Source organism: Canis lupus, chromosome 18 (genome assembly GCF_048164855.1).
Source record: "Canis lupus baileyi chromosome 18, mCanLup2.hap1, whole genome shotgun sequence".
In the NCBI taxonomy this organism is placed as follows: domain Eukaryota; kingdom Metazoa; phylum Chordata; class Mammalia; order Carnivora; family Canidae; genus Canis; species Canis lupus.
The window spans coordinates 9,270,177-9,289,686 of record NC_132855.1 but is presented as its reverse complement, the minus strand read 5'-3'; the positions used below and the strand labels follow the sequence as shown (position 1 = coordinate 9,289,686).

Genomic DNA, 19,510 nt, shown 5'->3' with positions numbered 1-19,510 from the left:
ATCAAGCCTAGGAGCCCTACAGCGAGGCAGCTAGGCTCTATTCTGAAACCAGGCACGGAGCAAGGAGGATCATGTGACATGACTGTAGTGGGGAGCAAGGCCAGGTAGGAGCAGATTAGGCATGACACAGGAGCTCGGGAACTCAACAGGTGAGTCAGAGATAATATGTCAATTCATCTGAAGAAAGAGAATCTAATGAAGTAAAAAGTAGATGAGGAGCAGTGAAGAATAGAAATGAGGTTCAAGAAGGCAGACCTACAAGGCAGGGGCAGGTATCAGCAAGAGCTGAAGCCGAGAAGGTTCTCCAGCCTTTCATGAGGAAATGTACCGTTCATTAGCAAAAGCCAGGCAGTGAGGAAGACTCAGCATCAAATTCCTGGGGCACCCTCAGCCAGGTGGGAGAAGGGAGGGTACTGGGGGCACAGATCCAAATCAGGACATAGAGTGGAGAAAACAACCAGAAGTGAACAACCCTGATCCCCCTACTCTTAGGCTAAGAGTCAGTTAAGTCACAGAAATGAAGCTGGAAAAGTCTGGTGTGGCACTGCCTGCATGTTAACTGTAAATACTGGTATAAATGAGTCGTGGTTGAGTGTCTGCAAGCCTGTGAGTCCACCGTAGCTTCCCAGGAAGCTTCTCAGGAAGGCGAGAAGTGGCTTTGTCACCACAGTAAAATCCAGTTATACCACTAACCTAGATGAGCTGTTAAATACAAATCACTTGCATTTTGGGGACTCGCACAACTGTTTGGGTTTGGGCATAAGGGCAACTTTTTTCATCAAATCTGGTGCAGGTGTGGAACAAGGCAACGAGGACATGAGAATAATAAGACACTGTCCTCCCCGTACACTTGTGACAGACACAGCTAATGTACTACCAGTGTGATGGCTATATGATGATAGACAGATGAGGGAACAATGAACTGAACCACTCTTTCTGGAAGAAACAAGGCAACATGATCGCAGCCTCATGAGGCTGCCACTAGATTACAGGAGCAAAACAATGCCATTGTCGCAGTAAAGGACAATTCTCTGTGTTTGCTCTGATAGGCTGGCATCTGTGCACGCCATCTCAAAATGGAGTAAAGTTAATTTATTACAAATTAAGGAGGAAGGATTAAGAATGAGTCCTCTGCTTTACCACACTTGAGACTGAAATCAGACCTGACAGGAGAAATGTGCTCATAGAAGAACTAAGTGCAGGCTTTGTGAGGAGGCAGTGGTAGTCTCCATGAGCTTGGCTCACAGGCTATTCCCTCGCTCAGAGTTGAAACCACTTGGCATAGCAATGAGTGGTGCATCATACCCCAGGCCACTGTTTTGACCCTTCGTCCTAGACAAGGGAAAGAGAGCTGTGATGGTCCGTCATGAGCAGTGTTCCAGAAATGTGGTATCTGGAGTAGTATAAGCTATGTGACTGAGCATTAAGCATTTAAAATTTATGTAGAAATAAACTGGTATGGACATTCATAGTACATTAATCAACTTAAGGGGTCTATAATTTGCAAAAAGTAAAGAATTAAGTTGAAAAAAATACAGTAAGTTAGACAATGCAGTTGGAACTGTATTTAACCGGTCAATCAAAAGCAGATTTAAACAGTTTGTGGTAGCGAAGTATCTTCTTTTGGGAACACTCTTAGTATGATTAGCCATCCTGAATGATATCACAAATTTTAGAAATTTATTGAATTCCAAATTACCAGTCCTTTAATTTGGTATTCAGAACGTACCAGGGAAATAAACACTCCCTGTCCCTCAGGGCATTACCTACCTGACCTCTGCACCGTTAACACCCATGCCAATGTTGTGATGAGGGCCCCTGGATTCCCGCCCTGCTGGGGAAGGGAAGCAGGGTCTATGGGAGCAGGTCTGCCTGACTTCAGTCAGAGAGAATAAGAGGCTCACCAAGCAGGCAATGGAGGAAAAGGCATATCATGTGGGAGACATGGTAGCTATAAAGGCCTTGGGCGAATAAAAGCACATAAGTGAGACTATGGGGCCATGGCAATGAGGTGCAATGTGGGATCCTCGACTGGACTCCCCAAGAGAAAAATGACATTAGTGGGAAAGCTCCTGAAATTCACCTAAGTTTTGTGTTAACAGTACTGCACATGGGTTAATTTAGTTTCAATAAATATGCTATGGTTGGGTTGTGTAAGATGTTAACATAAGGAGAAGCTAGGGGAGGGGTATATGGGAATGTTCTATACTATTTTTTGCAATTCTTCTGCAAGTCTAAAATATTTTTAAAACCTTTTAAAATATTAAAAAAAAAAACCTTTCTTCTTCATCTTCTCCCTTTTTTTTTTATTTTCTTAAGAAAGCACAGGTATATTCAGACAACTACATGTAGCTTAGTAAGGCTGGAGCATGGGATCTTTCAGTACCAAAAAAGCCTTGGAACTGCCCTAAGCCTCTCAATTAGGAAAAACCCAAGAGAAAAGTTCAGTTTGGGACCTGATGAGTTTGAAGTGTCCCTGGAGAAGGCAGCTGTAGACGGTCAGTGGGCTGCTAAAAGGCGTGGGCTGGAAATCCAGTGCGGCCTTCTGCAGCAGAGATGTGGTGATGAGCTAACCCGCGGAAGTGGCTGAGATGGTTTTAGACTGGAGGAGTCACAAATGGTGGCCAAGGATGAAACCCATGAAAATACCCTCGTCATGTAAGGTGTAGATAATGACAGAAGGGTCCTCAAAGGAGAAGGAGGACGAAACTCAGGAGAACACTGTTGAATAGAGGCAAGAATGTGGGATTTTCAGGAAGGGCAATCAATGGTGCCACATGCTACAAGGAAATAAGGAAAGATTCTGAGAGTGGCCAGTGGCTTTAGCCACTTTGGGAAGACTGAAGATGTCCTGGTATAATTTGTGAGAATGAAGGTGCTTCCTGGATGTCACATTAATAGCCTTCAGCGCTAAGACCACGCCTGCAGATTATTTTAGCCTTTTTTTCTTTTCTCTGTTCATCGTGGCACATTTCTGCATTAAATATATTGATGTACTTCTAATTTTTAAAATTTTATAGGTGTTTCATTCTTATTTTTTTTTTTTAAGATTTTATCTCTTTATTCACGAGAGACACACCGAGAGAGGCAGAGACACAGGCGGATGGAGGGGAGCCCGATGTGGGACTCGATCCCGGGAAGCTGAAGGCAGACGCTCAACTGCTGAGCCTACCCAGGTGTTTCCTTTTTAATTTCTGTCACAGTGAGTAATAAACCAAAGGTAATGTGACCCAGGTTGGGCACTCGTGGCCTCCAGGGAAAAGTTCACCTGAGCCGGAGGAGCCAGTGGAATGCAAGGAAGCAGCTACAGTGGGGGAAGACCGGCTTTTCACGTAGACGGATGGTGCTGGGAAAGGAAGAACCAGTGTGCGGCCCTTTAAAAAGGTTTTTGTGGTCTTTGTTTTTCAGAAAAAGGCTCAAGCAGGTTGACGATCTGAGAAAACACGGCCAGAAGAAAGGAAACAGACAGAGTTGCAGGAGGAAGAGCGGACAATGGGAAGAGCGAGGCCTCCAGGGAGTCAGGAGGGAGGGAGATCCTGAAGGAAGCAGGTGGAAGAATGAGGAGGGAAGGAGTCTGGTCCCATCGCCTGAGACAGGAAGCAGGAAGGAAGGGAAGGAGGCTGGGAGGTTCGCAGGTGGCAAAGGAGAGACCATGGGAAGCTGAGATTCCTGCCTGGTGGCTTCTGTTTTCTCTGCTAAGTAGGGAGGAAGTGGTGTGGGGAAGGCCCAATGGTAAAATCTGGTCAGTGGCCCCTGGGGGGCTGCAGGCGAACTGGGGACAGCCACCCTTCGCAAGCTGTGTAGCAACGTGTGAGTCTGTCATGTGTCTCTCAGCCTTGATTTAGATGGTTTTATCAATAAAGAGGTCTGAAATTCTATGCAGTCAAACTTACACGTTTTTTTTTTAGTACCTGATTTCTAACACGTGAGCCAGTCTTAGAAAGACCCTCCTTACCTCGATAGTATAAAAATGTTCAATCATATTTTTGTAAAGCTCTTACAAGTTTTTTTTTGTTTGTTTTCTACCTTTAATCTGGAACATGTTTTGGTCTAAGAAGCAAGATAGGAATCCAGTTCTTCCTTTTCCCCCAACACCCATCATGGTCATCTCAACACCACTTATTAAACAGGCTATTTTTTTTAATTTATTCAATGCTTTGAAATCTACTGTGCCTCCATTTTTTTTTTCTTTTCTACTTCTTTTTTTTTTAAATAGTAAATTCAAGGCTGCAATTATCCGCAGGCCGTGTGCCTTCCTGCCATGGCAGAAGAAGGATAATAAGCATTATCCTCATAATATGGTTTTATAATCATTACACTACAAGAGGCCTCAGGCTGAAACTGAACTTGTTGGCTCAGTACTATGAAAAAGAAAACCATGGCATCAATGAGACTAAAAACCAAAGTTGTTATACTTGGCGAGTATCCCACACCTCTTTAAATCAGCAATACCGAAAAACCCCAATCATAAGACAACACAGCTACTTAGGTTTCTCCTGTGGAGCTAACACTTCCTGATGGGTCTCCTCAAAGTAAGTCTGCCCAAAATTAGACAATCTATAGGCATCATCCTGAGCCTCCCTTGTGGTCGAGAAAGATTACTGGGAACACCTGCCTTTTCAATTGCTCAAGCTCAAATAAATAAATTTTCCTATGCTTTATGGATCAGAATTCTGAATACTCCATGAAAACTTATACAAAGGCCTGAGCAGATCCACAGCTCTGCTTCTGAGAAAATTTTTGCCTTTGCCAACAGACACAGACAGGCCTCTGATATCAAAGTAGAATGGTTCCCTGTCTGGGAATCGATATATCAGTTGAACTGCTAAATGCTTCTGTAGAGAAACAAGCCATGAGACCTGTCCTCCTGGCATTTTAAGTAGATGGATGTCTCTAAACACCAGCTATGAATCTTGGTATTTTTTAATATTTAGAGTCAACCTGGACTTGACTGGACACTTAGCACCTGCCCTAAAACACTGTCTAACCCGCAGGTGAGAAAGCCCATACCTGATGTGCCATATAAAAGTGATTCATTCTTCTATATATTATTAGGAAATGGGAGCTCAGTTTTAATTATCTGAGCCTTGCCTTTTCCAAGTCAAGATTTAATGCTACACAGAGGTAATAGCACAAACACTCATACAAAGTACCATATGTCTTTGGGAAATTGTAGCTAAAGACATTGCCTGTCGTATCTCACATAGGGCACCTCTCACCCAACGGTAAGATAAACTGATCCTCTCAGATGTCTAGGACATTGAGCTCCTCTGTTTGCTTTACTGATCACTTTAAGTTGTTTTTTCTTTGTATTTGAACACTGTAAGCGTCGTTAAGTCTTTTTTGAAGTAGAGAGAATATAAGTGCCAGAAATGGAAGGGACTTTACCTGTTTTGTTCACCACTACATTTCCAGTGCCTGACTTGTAGTGTGTGGTTGGTAAATACGTTGAACAAATAACTAGAAAATGAATGATTAAACGTGCATAGCAGCAGAAATTACCAGGTGTGTTGTGCATCGACACTCATTTTATTAGCAATAATCCAAAGGTAAGGAAAGTTTTTGTTTGTATCTTCTTCATTCATTCCATAAATCTTTGCTGCATATGTACCGTGTGCCAGAACCCCTGACACAGCTGTCACGCTTAAGGGACACATTCATCTATTGGAATAAGCCAAGGGAGCATTAGATACAGAATACAGAGACAATCCTTTCAAAAAGACATAGTCCTTGCCAGCAATCTCCTAAAAAAGTGTTCTTTTCAGTCATTTTTTCCTCTTTTCCAGAGTGATAATAAGATAACGAGTTAATAATTCAGTCCTGTTTATCGCAGCCTGTTGCCAACATCTGACTGATGTTACCTTATGCACGATGAGCTCATGAGTGCCATCTGGAAGAGTCCTACCATCTTCTTGCATCAGGGGGACAAAGGAGAAACCAAACAATTTCTTCTCTCCTTTCTCCTTTGCTGTGAGAAAAGAGAAAAAGAATTACTTGCTTTTCAAAATGCTTGCCTACTCACCCGTGTTCAGATACTCACCCGTGTACAGACTGCCAGCAAACATGTTCATCAAGAAATACAACCCACGCTCACCAGCTCCCTCTCTATACAACGGAGAGCAGCCTTTATGATGAGACCTCTATCTACAGTAGCCACGCTCCGACCCATATTCCTGCCCCGTAGCCTGCAAAGTATCCTGCTTGACGAATCTTCTTCATAGGACTATCTCAGAATATGTTTTAGAAAAACTTCTGGATTGCCTATTTTTTTCTCTTTGCATCCTACCCTCCACCCCTGGCTGTAAGCACCATTGAGGGCAGGATTCTTCTATTTTATTTTATTCTAACTTTGGTATCTCAAAGAGTGCCAAGCACATAGTAGGTTCTCAATAAGTATATGTTAAATCAATGAACAAGTGAATGAATGAACATGAAATTCAATGTTTTGCTTGCTCCTTGTGCAAAGGCAGTTTCCAGGCTCTGCCTTGCTCTGTAAAAGAACTTTCCCTACGTCCATGTGTGTGAAGACAGAGAGCGCCGTGGAAGCCACTTCCTTGAGCTCTTAGGCATGTGGATAAATGACATGAATTGCTATCTATAATTTAAGAATTGCTTATTAGAGAGAGTAGTACTCTGTGAACTGGAAACGGAGCAATGAGGTTTTCAGATCCCTAATGAAGAATTACAATGGCTAGAAAGGTCAAGGATCATTGGCAATTATTTGCAGAGAAGGAAATTGAGATCACATGATACTAGGTAACCTGCTCTAGGTCTCCAGTACCATTCTGGTTCTTTCTACCAACCTTCCTCTCCTCCAAAAATGGAGAAAGCATTAAAAGAAACTGATTGGTTCAACTGGACTGTCTCTTTATATTTAGATATGTGGGAGGAGTTCCAAGCCTGCAGGCCAGACAGTTATTATTTCCCATGTAGGTGTGCAAGTGGAGCATTACACATGATAGAAGAGTTCAGCTTTGGGATGCAGTAAGGCCTGAGCTAGAGGAGTCAGACATAGTGACCTTGAAGATCAGACAAGAGACTTGAGCAACACATCACTCCCTCACGATTGCTTCTGGCATTTAACCACAGAGAAGTGGGCTCCACATACAGGAGAGAAATTTTGGCTAGCTGGTTTTGGCCCCTAGCATGAAGACATCCCTGAAAATGTGATTCTAGGAAATTATTTTCTTCTGAAGTCATTAATTTCAACCCCAGAGAGAAACTGGGAAAATATCCATGTTCTTTCAAGTTAAGTGAAAATCACAGTGAAGAGCTCTAGGATGCGATTTCTATATCAATGAGAGTGCTAGCTATGGAACTTATGATTTAGGGAAGAACACTTATTTAGAAGTAATTTCCTAAGTTTATCTGACTATCTCTTTGGTGTAGATTTGGTTTTTAATTTGGAAGGGGAACAAGATTCCGTGAATGAATAACATTAGCAAAGGTAAAAAATAAAGCAATCGTTTCCCCAAATTTGTCTTTTGTTATAAAAGAAGAATAAACACCGAACAAAGTTTAAAGGGCATGGCCTTTTGTCCTGAGCTACTAGATCAGAATTAATAAGTTGAATGGACTATTATGCCTAATATGATCCCTTTTTACTAATGAAGACCCTACGTTCATGGATTCCACCTCTTGACTTTTCAATTCATTCTTTCTAATATCTCAACTCCAACAACTTTGCCCTGGGACCTCAGAATTTACTGATGCCCTTCTCCGTGCCCCTCTGCTCTCACTTCCCATGTCTACTAGGCTCCATCATTCTAATCACTTTGAATCCCCTCAGCCCACTGCTATCCTCTACCCTTCCTGCTACACTGCTGCACTGGGCTGAAACCCAACTTGCACCTTAGTCTACATCTATGCCAGACTAATCTCACTTTAATTAACTCACATTAACCACAGATGGGCCCTGAGCTGGGCAAACCTTCCACATTTTCCTGACCAGCTCACCTTTTCACTTTTCTAGACAGGGGTTTCATGCTTCTCAGCCTCCAATACCTCAGCACTTTCCTCACTTTCAGCAGATGCAGAGAGGACTCCTCCATGCTCTGCCCATTAACGCTCCTGCATCAGCCGTCCTGCACTATTCCCGAATTCTCCACTTAACCAGGAGCACTGGCCCCACGCTTCCCTTCCTCAAGGGCACTGCTCCTACACTTGTCACCTCTTTCATCTACATCGACAGTTCTTCCTCTCTTCTGAATCATCTGCACCAAACATGTTTTAGAACTCCACCTTAGAAAAGAAAAAAATACCCTCCCATGACCTACCATTCCATTATAGTTACTATCCCATTTCTCTGCTCTCTCATATTCTTTATAGCAAATTTTCTGGAAATCTTTGTCTGTATTTATTGCCTGCCCTTCCTTTCTCCTCCACCTCACTCTTGGACTCACTCACACCAGACTTTCATCACCACAAATCCACTAAAACTACTTGTCAGGTTCACTGACTTCCATGATGCCAAACTGGGTGATCATCCCTCTGTCCTCCACTTATTTATTACTGGCACCTGACATATCAGATCAATCCCTTCTTGAAAATCTTTCTTCAATTAATCTCCTGGATTCTATTACTGGATACTCCTTCTACCTCACTGGCAATTCCTTCTTAATTTCCTAAATGGCTTCTTCTCATTCCCCTAAGACCTCAATGTGAAAGTACCCCAGAGATCCATTCTTTGGCTTCCCTTTGCTATCTAAACTTACTGTTTAGGAATCACATCCAGCATCATGGTTGTGAAAATCACGGCTGCCCTGTAGCGCCTCACAAGAGTGGACAGTGTGCATCTGTCCCCAACTCCAAGTTGAGTGATGGTCATGTTTGTAGCTTGAATTTGCCCATGACAGGAGTATTCACTGATGGAATTCAGGGCCCCCTTCTGCCCCAGCCCACATGCTGGTTATTAAATGTTTACAGCACACCACTGTTTGTCCTCCTTCTAAAGCTTAAGTCTCTAGCTTGAATCTCATTCAACTGTCTATTTGACATATTGAATATCTAAGAGATCTCTCAGATTTCACATGCAATGTTTGGTTTTTGCTCTCTAAAAACGCTTTTTTTTTTTAACATTTTATTTATTTATTCATGAGAGACAGAGACAGAGGGGGGGTGGGGGGTGGGGGCAGAGACACACAGGCAGAGGGAGAAGCAGGCTCCATGCAGGGAGCCTGACATGGGACTCTATCCCGGGTCTCCAGGATCAGGCCCTGGCCTGAAGGTGGCGCTAAACTGCTGAGCCACCTGGGCTGCCCCTAAAAACACTTTTCTTGTTGTCCTTCTCCACTTCATTAAATAATCACTTCATTCTCAGGCCAAAATCTTGGGGGTCATCCTTGACTTTTCTCCTTCCTTCATAGCTAGTTTCTCAATAAATCTGTGAAAAAGAATTGATCTCCTAGCATTCTAATGCAAATAATTTTAACGTCTTACTTGGAGGACTGCAAAAGCCTCTTGAATGGACTTTCTGTTCACACCTACAACCTATCATACAAAAGCACCATATTATCTTCAGTCTAAATTCTCCAATGGTGCTCCTCACACCAAACAAAGTCTCAAGTCTTCCCCCCGACTTACAAGACAATATGGGATCTGGCTCCCCTGCTACCTCTGTGGTGTCATCTCCAAACTCTCCCCAGCTGCTCACTCTGGCCTCCTTGATATTCCTTGAAAATACCAAGCATGTTTCAACCTTGACTGTTTTGTATTTACTGTTCTCTCTGCCTGTAATATTCTTTCCCATGATATCCAAAGGCTCATGGCTTTATTTCTTTTAGCTTATTGTTGATACATCTCCTTATCAGAGAGCTTCTTTCTGACCACTCTTTGTAAAAGAGCAACACAGCAGCATCATTTTTCAGCACTTTACCCCAATTTAATCTTCTATACTGCACTTAACAGGACCTGATGTAGTATGTGTTTATTTGCTCAGATATGGTCTGTCTTCCCTTTAGAACTAAAGCTCTATGAGGAAGTATTCTCTTGTGTTCACTCATGTATCTCCAATGCCCAGGAAAGTGCTTGACACATAGCAGGTGTTCGGTGAACATGTGTTTCACGGATAAAAGATACTTCTTGAATAAATAGATATACAGAGAAATATTTGGGAGCTTTGTGATAAAGTAATCATACTGATTATCCAGTTTATGGGATTACGGGGATTTCTTTTCTTCATGCTTGTGGTGTTTCTTCTGAATTTTAACATCGAATATTCAAAAAAAATCAAATATTCAAAAAACAAACAATGTGAACAATGTTTGAAACACAAGGACAAGAGGACAGAAATCTAATAGGTTTTACTGAAAACAGCCTTTATTTCATTTTCCGAGTTCTGAGTTAAAATAAATTTCTCCAAATGCTCTTTCTCTCTTTTCTCTCATTTCATCCTTACTTTTCTCCTATCTTTTTCTTACCTTAAAGCTTAAAGCTCGTATTTGGCTCGACTGAAAATTTATAACAAAGATTGGGGAAGGAATGTTCTGACACCATTCCAAGGGCTTTATGTTTTCCCACTCTAAGTCCTTTCCATGACATTCCTCTGGGAATTTGGAAAAATGGTAGGACCTTGCTATTCATCTCCCTATATTGTGAAACATCCACGAAAGCATAATTACTGGGGCTCCCTGAGCCAATTCCAAAACATGCCATCATCCCTACAACAGGCAGTCATCCCCTCTCTGAATCCTGTGAGAATTGCATAGCACTCAGGTGAGGTCACCGCATATCTATTGGCAATGCCCCCATTCTTTCCAGACTACAGAGGAGTCTGCTGCTCCTCCAGTGATGTGATTCTTCTGTACCTCTCCTTTGTTCCTGAAGCAAGATTCACCAGAACCTTCTCTAGTCACAGTGTACACTTCTGGTAGTGTCCAAGATATACGTCAGGGACACGGGGATACCAGAAGATGGGAGTGGGGGCTGGAGAGGGTGGTAGAGAGAGCAAAAGAATTAAAATAGAGATGTCAAGAGATGACAATTTTAGGGACAGTAATGCTCATATGGGCAAATCCTATATCATCTCTACATCTTGGGTTTTTTAGATCTGTGAAATGAAACAATGATTTCACGTCATATTTGAGGCATACTGGCATTACTTGTCATTTAAATACTGAGATTGCATTGTGATATGGAGATAAGCCACTCAGATATAAATCTGAGCCCATAAATCCTAGGAACTTCACAGGCCCAGAAAAGTCCTCCTGGGTTCCCCTAAGCTCTCCGAGAGCTGGATGAGCTCTTGGCTGGAGAGCAGCGGATAGGTCAGGACTGCCTTAGACCCCCTGAGCCAGACAAGTTTTTAATGCTGTGTCTCTCCCTTTCCATTCAATCTTTCTAGATTACAAAAATGATAAACTCACTTTTATGAAAATGATCAATTTAAGGCGAATCCTGTAGACTTCCACAGGTATTGTTTCCCTCCTTCTCCTTCCCGTATGTTTCCACAGAGGATACTGGTTCTTCGAGAAGTAGTGAGCCCACTCACCTCTCAGGACTCCACTGGCCTTCATTCCTCCCTCTCCAAGGTCTCTGCTTTGTCACACTTTCCGCAGATTGGCCCATATTAACACTACAGCTCAGTAAGCACCCTACCCCAACACGACAAAGCCAACCCCAAGAAACACTTACTGGAACAATGCCGAAATTCAAAGCGGATGTGCGCGCCCCTGAATTTGTCCACAGGAATAGGAAGTTTCAGCAGTTCAGACCACCTGGGACTGTTGTTATGATAAAGCACAAAGGAGTGGTACTCACTAGCTGGCGGCTCTCCAGAGCCGAAGGAGATAAAATCCTAACAAAGGAAACAAGCAGGTTAAAGACAGCTTCATTTAGAGATGATCTGAAGAGCAGCAGAGCGGCTGCTTTGCTCTGCTTGCCTGCTCCCCAGACAGCACTTCCTCTAGAATGACCTCCCCGTCCCTGGCAGGGCTGGTTTGCACTTGCTCCCGCCTGCGGCTGCACCTGTTTGATGCCCAGACACAGCCCCCAGGGCCTGCTGCCTGCAGGTGGGCCTCCGGGACAAGTGCGAGACGGGCAATTGCGTGCCCAATCTGGAGTCCAACTGTGCGGCCCAGTCCCCAGCCTGCCACTGTCACAAGGCTGCTGTGTGCCTGGCTGCCAAGCTCCGAGACTCACGCAAAAAACACTTTTGGCATAAAGGAACCTGCTAGCACCACCCCAAATCAGTAACGCCCCACTGCTCATGACTCACTTTGATCAAAATGAAAATAACGGGGCTAAAGGTGGTAGTTTTTACCTTATTTGTGTTAACCCAGTCACCAAAGTGTTCATCTCCAAAACTATGACAGATGAAAGGGGGAGAATGGAATGACATTACAAATGCTATGTTTAAGGAAGAGCTGCCACGAGGAAAGTACTGCCACAGTTCATTAAACAATCCAACCTTAAAAGCCTTTTGTTTCTCTACCTTCTTTTCTGGAAGGTATTTCAACGATTAAAAAAAAGGAAAGAAAACTACACAGGGGTGGAGGAGAAAAATAAGATGAATAGGACTGCAAATCAGAAATTAACCACTCACATTAAAGGTGAACCCAAAATGAGGACGTGGGATTGTTTTACCAGAAAATACCCAGTATTCACATACCTTTAAGATCTGGCCACTACTCTCCACAATGAACATGGTAACTTCCACATTTCTGGCCACGCTCTTCCCTCCTTTCTCAAATTCACCCCTTTCTATAGTGATGTATAAATCATTTCTCATTTCACCTAGGAAGATTAAAACCATGTTTATATATGTGTGTGTGTGTGTGTGTGTGTGTGTAAAACCAGGAAGTGTAATACTCTATCAAGAAGGATCTTAGTTCATAAAATGTACTGCTATAGCATACATATAAAAGTAAAATATATTATATTTACACTTTTATATAAAGGTCCCCACACTCATTGCCAATATCCAAGAGAAGTAAAGGCCAGCCTCTGCTGGTCTGAATTTGCAATACTGAAAAATGTATAGTTAAGAGGTGAATACGGGGATTGAGTAGGAAGGTGTTGTCAAGTTTCATCATTTTTCAATATTTCCCTCATTTCATTTATGAGGTGTGATTACAAAATGACAGCCGAGCAGGGTGGCTCAAAGAAGCCAGTCTTAATACTTTATAGACACAACGCTTAAGAGTAGAAGAAATACCCAAGTGGAATAAAATGACAGGACTGCAAAGGGTAGAGTTACAATTTAAATCTTTTTCAAAATTCATGGACAAAATGATCTCACTGCTAGAAGAATCCAGGTTAGTGCTTTACGAACAGATGTAGAATAAATCAGTTACCATCAAGCTATAAAACAAGTAAGATTCAAACTGACATACTCTATGAACACATATACCATTTATTTTTTTAATCCATTGGTTATTTATAAAACTTACGGCCCCAAGAAAAAGAGAAAGTTGATGCCAATGCGTAAACTAAGGCCAACAGGCTGAAAGCATGCTTTTACTCTCCTATTAGAATTAAATTAAGGGTAAGTGGTGAGTGACGAGGGAAATGAGAAAGAAGTAAACAAACTGTTACCAGAACGTTTTTGAAGATGAATATTGGTGAGGTTGGCAGAGCTGAACTCACTTTTATTTAACATAGCTTTCAAACAGAAGAATTATAAGCAAACTTTTTTCTAAAAAGAAACAACAACAACAAAAAAACCACCTCTCCACACACACACACACACACAAAAAGCAGATCACTAGAAAGTGATAACCATACAAGTAAGTCCATAATTGGGAGATTTACAAAACTTCCTGACCAAAGTGTGTACAAGAAAGTACCCCAGCTTTTGAAACCATAGGGGAATACCAATGTGACTGGTCATCTTCCTCCACTAAGATCAACTTTTGATGAGGGCATGACATGTGAATGACCTGGGCTGACCAGGAAACAGATGGGCCATAAAAGAGACAAAATGAGTAAGTCCCAGAACAGATGAAATCGAAGCCACCCTTTACAAAGAGTATGTAAAAAATACATTGGAAATAATGGATATAATGGTCTCTGGCTTACTCATTTCTAGTACTTTCTTACAAATCAATTTGAAAAGGCAATGAACTTGGAATTCCAAGAGAAAACCAATGTATTTCAACACATTTAAAATTATAGCTGTATGCTTTTTGTTTTGTCTGAACCATCTCTCTTTTTTTTTTAAGAAAACGATCCTGTAAATTTTTGTAAGTTTGCTTGGTTTTATTACTATATGTACTCATTCCTATACATACACACATCCTTAATAGATGTGCATTTTAACAATTCCATTACAGAATGACGAGTACATTCAAAAACTCTGTCCTCTGAATCAGCCAATTTCAACAAAATCAAAATAGGCCTGGTATGTTGATGGTCCGCACACGTGCTATTTCAACAATATGTCTCGGAGGAAATTCTTGACAATAGTTTCCCCACTAACAGATTTGGCAGATAAAAAAGAAACAATCAGGGTAATTTAGAGCAAAAGATGTCTGTTAACAATAGCAAAATTCCTTTGCTTCTTGGAGTAGGTGACACATAATGAGTAGCTCTGCTTACAAACAGACTAAAACATACTGATTAAGGGGAAGTACAGCTACAGGGATTTTCACCTTAGGAATTTCTCCTAATGAGTAATTAGCTGGTCCAAACCCCATGGGGACTAATTGTCCTGCAAAAAGAAGAGTAAGTGTTTCTTGGGGAGGGGACATTCACTCTCATCTGTCGGAAGGAATGGCAACTTGGACTTTAACGAAGGCAAGAGGGGATGAGGGAGGTTTGCAAGGTGACCAGTTTTCCCCAGTCTGTAGTCTAGGTCCGAAGGAGGAACTGGGGTGATGGGGAGAGGAATGTACTGCTGGTACTATGACATTCTTTCTCCATGTAGTCATTCAGCAAAGATATTTTTAGCACCCACTACATGCCAGATATTATCCTGGGCCTTGTAGACCAGCAGTGAGCAAAGCAAAGCAAAAATCCTTTTCCTACAGAGTTTAGAGTCTAGTAATGGGGCGGCGGGGGGGGGGGGGGGGGTCTTTAATAAAGAAGTTAAATATACAGCACGTTGAATAATAATAGGAAATCCTGGGGATAAAAGTCAGACCAAGAAAGGGGCATAGGGAGTGCTGAATGGGGGCAGAGGGGGTGTTATATGAGAAAAGACTGTACTGAGAAGATGAGAGATCTGAGGAAGCTATGGTATATTTTGACAAAGGAGCAAGGCTGAAAATGGCATTAGTTCCCAAATTAAGCCATAAAGCCTGTTGCGCTTATACCATAGTTGGATTCTTCGAACTCTTCTGAATTCAAAAGAGATTCTGGGTTCAAATAAGCCTAAGGAATATAGGGTCATGGGAAGATTGGAATAAAAGATCTAGACTCCAGTCTTCCTCTCTCTACTGTCTGTTGTGTGTGATATCAGTCTAGATAGGTTACTATAAACCTCTGGGTCTCGAGTTATTAAAATGGGGACAGAATAAAGACAGAGGTATGGGTAAGACAGGTGGTAGGAGGGACAAGACTACTTTGCTATGTCACGCTGAGTCTGTGACTTAGGAAATTCTGAAATATAGAATTCATAAACGAGAGCCCCTGATGCACAAGCTTTCCTTTTCTGGTCTTAAACGGTCACTATCCCTGCAACCCCTTCCTCCTTTGCAAGTCTTTTAGACTCGAGTAAGATGTCTTTGAAAAGAGAACACATGACAAGGAGAATATTTCTGCTGGATGACATTCTACATATGTCTCCCCAGGAATTCCGCAGCTTGCTATGTTCCAATACTGCAAGGTACCACATCTTGCCAAAATATGCAGCAGGATAAAGTTGAAACATGTGCTAATTAAAATCAATACACTTGAGGTCAGCTCTGGAGAAAACTAATAAGCCCAAACGGTGTTAAGAAAGCATCTTGGGTAATTAAGAGAGAAACCATAAAGTGAGTATGAAATGGAGTCATAGCACTAGTGTGAAAAGCTATTTTCCTGACAATGTTTATTAACACCTTGCACCTCTCTCTCATATTTAATACTCTGTAAATTTGATGTGCATAACACTTTCTTCTGTTTAGCAGGCCCACTGCCTTTGCACATGTGAAGGCTTCTGAAAATATCACTGTAGACAGAAAAAATATAAGGTCACAACAATGGGAACAAAGTCAAAAGAGTTCAGCGATTGCAGTCAAATGGGGTCAATTTATGGCTTGACCTCCAGAGCCAAGAGGTTTCCATCAGTAGCTGAAAACCTTGATCTTTGATTCTGTGCTATGAACTCCTTGCATAAAGCCGCAGAGTGCAAGCTCACCACATCAAGTAAACCACTGCACTCAGCTACGGGCTGACCAAGTGCCTTAATGTGTGCTGGATGTTTGTTAAGATTTATGGAACTGGAAAAGAAAAGCTCCTGTCCTTTTTATAAACAAATCAACACGTGTCTAAGACTAACAACTTAGATTACACTAATGATGATGACAGTAGCAGTGGACAGATGGTAGTTAGGTCTCTTCCAGGCACTACAAAGAGCGCATTAAGTCCTCACAATGACATTCTAAGAAGGTCCTATTATTTCCATTTTATAGATTAAAAAAAGGATATGTAGAGATTAAGAAATGTGTCTAACATATTAAATTTTTTTAGTATGAAAATAAAATCTTTTTTTAGTATGAAAATCATTTCTTTTTAGTATGAAAAATGGAATTCAACAGGGTGAGAATGGCCATTGAATAAGCTAGTGCAATTCAGCTTTCTTCACCTTGAGCAAGGAAGGTATGACTCCTACTCTACCCTGCAATGGTCAGACCAGGCTTGAAGCACCAATTTCAGTTCTAGAGACTATCCTTACAGGACTGGCACAGACATGAACAGTATCCTCCAGGCCATAAATAATACAGAGCAAGGACTCAGAACCCATCGGAGGAGGAACGAGGGTCCCAAGAGAGTTAAGTGAATTTAAACATGTTGAGGTTTCAAGCAGAAAAACTCAATGCAATGGGTAGAAGGTAGAGAGAACCTGGTCCAACATGACAGAGGTCATTCTGAGATATGATGTGTTCTTGGTCATTATTAATATTCAAGTAACATGCCAGAAAACCATTACCAGGAACCTGAGGAAGAAACTCATGCACTGGACACACAGCTGGGCTGCATGACCCTTCATGTGTGTGGCAGCCAGGATAATGACACCACCTGCACTCCCAAAAGATGTCCATGTCCTAATCCTGGGAACCTGTGAATATGTGACCTTACATGGCAAAAGGGACTTTGTAGCTGCGATTAATTAAGTTAAGGACCTTGAGATGGGAAGATTTGCCTGGATTATCAGCATAGGTTCAATATAATTACAAGGGTCCTTATAGCAGGGAGAGGGAGAGGGAAGCAGGAGGGCCAGAGTCAGAGAAGGGGATGTGATGAGGGAAGAAGACACTGGAATGATGTGGGGCCATGAGCCAAGGAGTGTGGGCAGTCTCCAGAAGCTGCATGAGGCAAGGAACTCAATTCTCTCTTAGAGTCATCAGAAAAAATGCAGCCCTGATTATAGGGCTTGCTTTTAGCCTAGTAATACCTCTACAAATTTCTGATCTCCAGAACTGGAAGATAACATTTTTTTGTGGTGTTTTAAGCCATCCTGTCTGTGGCGATCTGTAACAGCAGCCATAAGAAACCAACACAATGTGCCATCCATATCCAAGATTCCATCACTTCATGAAAACTTCATGGGTGGGGGGAGGGACAGGGACAAGATCACAGGTAACTGGAAATCAAAGTAGAACACAGAAAGGGGAAATTTATGCATGGGTTGAAAATTCAACTTCAGATTTCTTGCTCAGAGTGCACTTCTGTGAAATCTATTAATTTTTTTTGTATTTTTTTTTGTGTCATTCTTATTTTTGTCTTGCTTTATTTTAGGAGAGTATTATGAGATATTGAGCTTTTTGGGGGTGTAGTTTTTACTTTTTTGCTTATGCCTATTAAGCAAACAATGGTAAATGCCACAATAGCATCCATGACAGGCTTGCCAGAACAGTGTTGTGTAAAAATAGGAGTAGGGATGGGCGGGGGCTCCCTGATGTCCATCACATTCTAGGACAAAGAACGGTCTTCTGGTAGGGACAGCTGGGGAAAGTCCTACTCCCTTGTGTAAAGGGGCCTGTAAGCTTCAATATTTTGGAGGAACCAGCCCCCCACTGCTTTATGGTTTGAGGCTGGAATCCCATCTCAGCATAACATGGGAGAGCCTTAAGACTCACCTCTTTTGGATCACTGCGGTATTCACTGGTTGGAAGACCATGTCTCCCTTCCCCAGCATGATCATGGGGTTCAGGCCAAGTGGTTGCACATACATGGCATGGAGGCCCGGTGACATGCACTGAGAGGTGGTGGGGTTTGGTTAGATTTAGGATGTATCTTAAGGAAGATCAAATCATATCACACTGGCTCCCACCTGCTTTCGTCAAAAGAAATCTCAGGTAATCCCATCTGCTGATATGTATTGTGTCTGTCAGTGACTGGTAAAGAATAATATTATTTATATTTAAAAGAACAAAACTGCATATCTTCTTAAACACGAGACAAACATATGTACATTTTTCTTACCCCAGCCAGTAAATCATTATCTAGTCATCTTTGACCAAAGAGAAATTTGACTTATGTGAACTATCACCTAACAGTCAAAGAAGAAGGCGGCTTATTGAATGATGCTTGAAAAATAAACTTAAATAAATCTTGAGGTCACTGTCAAAGCTACTTCCCCCAAGGGCAGCCATTTGAAACACAGGCTCTGCTAATTGTTTTCAGTGTGAGCCTCTCCCCTCCAAATCTCAACCTCCCCTTCTTCCAACACTGCACAACTTTTACTTAATTCCTTTTAGGTTAGGAACTTCATAGACCTCGTATGAAAGACTGTACCAGAAGGTATTAATTAGGGGTTCCCTAACAAAGAGTGACAGTTTAACCACTTGGTACATGGGAACAAGTCTCTAAGGGAAGAGGGCAGAAATGGGGAAGAGAATGTAGGGAGGCCGTGATTAAAGCAAAGGTCATTTTGCCTAAAAAGAACCATAAACTCGGAATAAGAATGGACCTTCAGGGTGGGGAAGGGCTCCGTCTGACCTCTCTTGACATTCCTGACACATTAGCCAGCTTTGCTCAAAAATGTCTGCTGGATGGAAACTTCGTGCTTCCCGATATTCAGCAATGGCCCAGGTCCTGCTCTGTACAGTCTGCTAAGACATTTAGAGGCAGCCTGTCCAATACTGTAACCGCTGCCATGTGTGGCAACTGAGTACTTGAAATGTGACTTGGCTAGAAAGAGATGTGCTGTAAATGTACAACCCTCACCGGCATTCAGGGATGGAGGTTAAAAAAAGACAGTGTAAAATAACTCATTAAGAATTTTTTGCAGGAATTACCTATTAGAAATGATAATATTTTGGATGCAGTGGGTTAAGGAAAATGTATTATTAACATTAATCCCAACTCTTTCTCCCCACTTTTTTGAAAGCGGCTACTAGCAAAGTTACGATTACATTTGTGGCTCTCA

The 19,510-nt window shown here is 42.0% G+C and overlaps 1 protein-coding gene across 8 annotated transcripts in view; it reads right to left on the bottom strand.

Annotated features, from left to right (window-relative positions):
- Positions 1–19,510, bottom strand: part of DOCK4 (dedicator of cytokinesis 4) — a 410,872-nt gene that overhangs the window by 136,384 nt on the left and 254,978 nt on the right. For all 8 annotated transcript variants that reach the window (XM_072783430.1, XM_072783431.1, XM_072783435.1 and 5 more), the window contains exons 14-16: positions 12,608–12,732; positions 11,632–11,794; positions 5,862–5,968 (exon numbers count right to left, since the gene is read on the bottom strand). In XM_072783430.1, the coding sequence (XP_072639531.1) occupies positions 5,862–5,968; positions 11,632–11,794; positions 12,608–12,732 (395 nt within the window). The remainder of the gene's footprint in view (positions 1–5,861; positions 5,969–11,631; positions 11,795–12,607; positions 12,733–19,510) is intronic.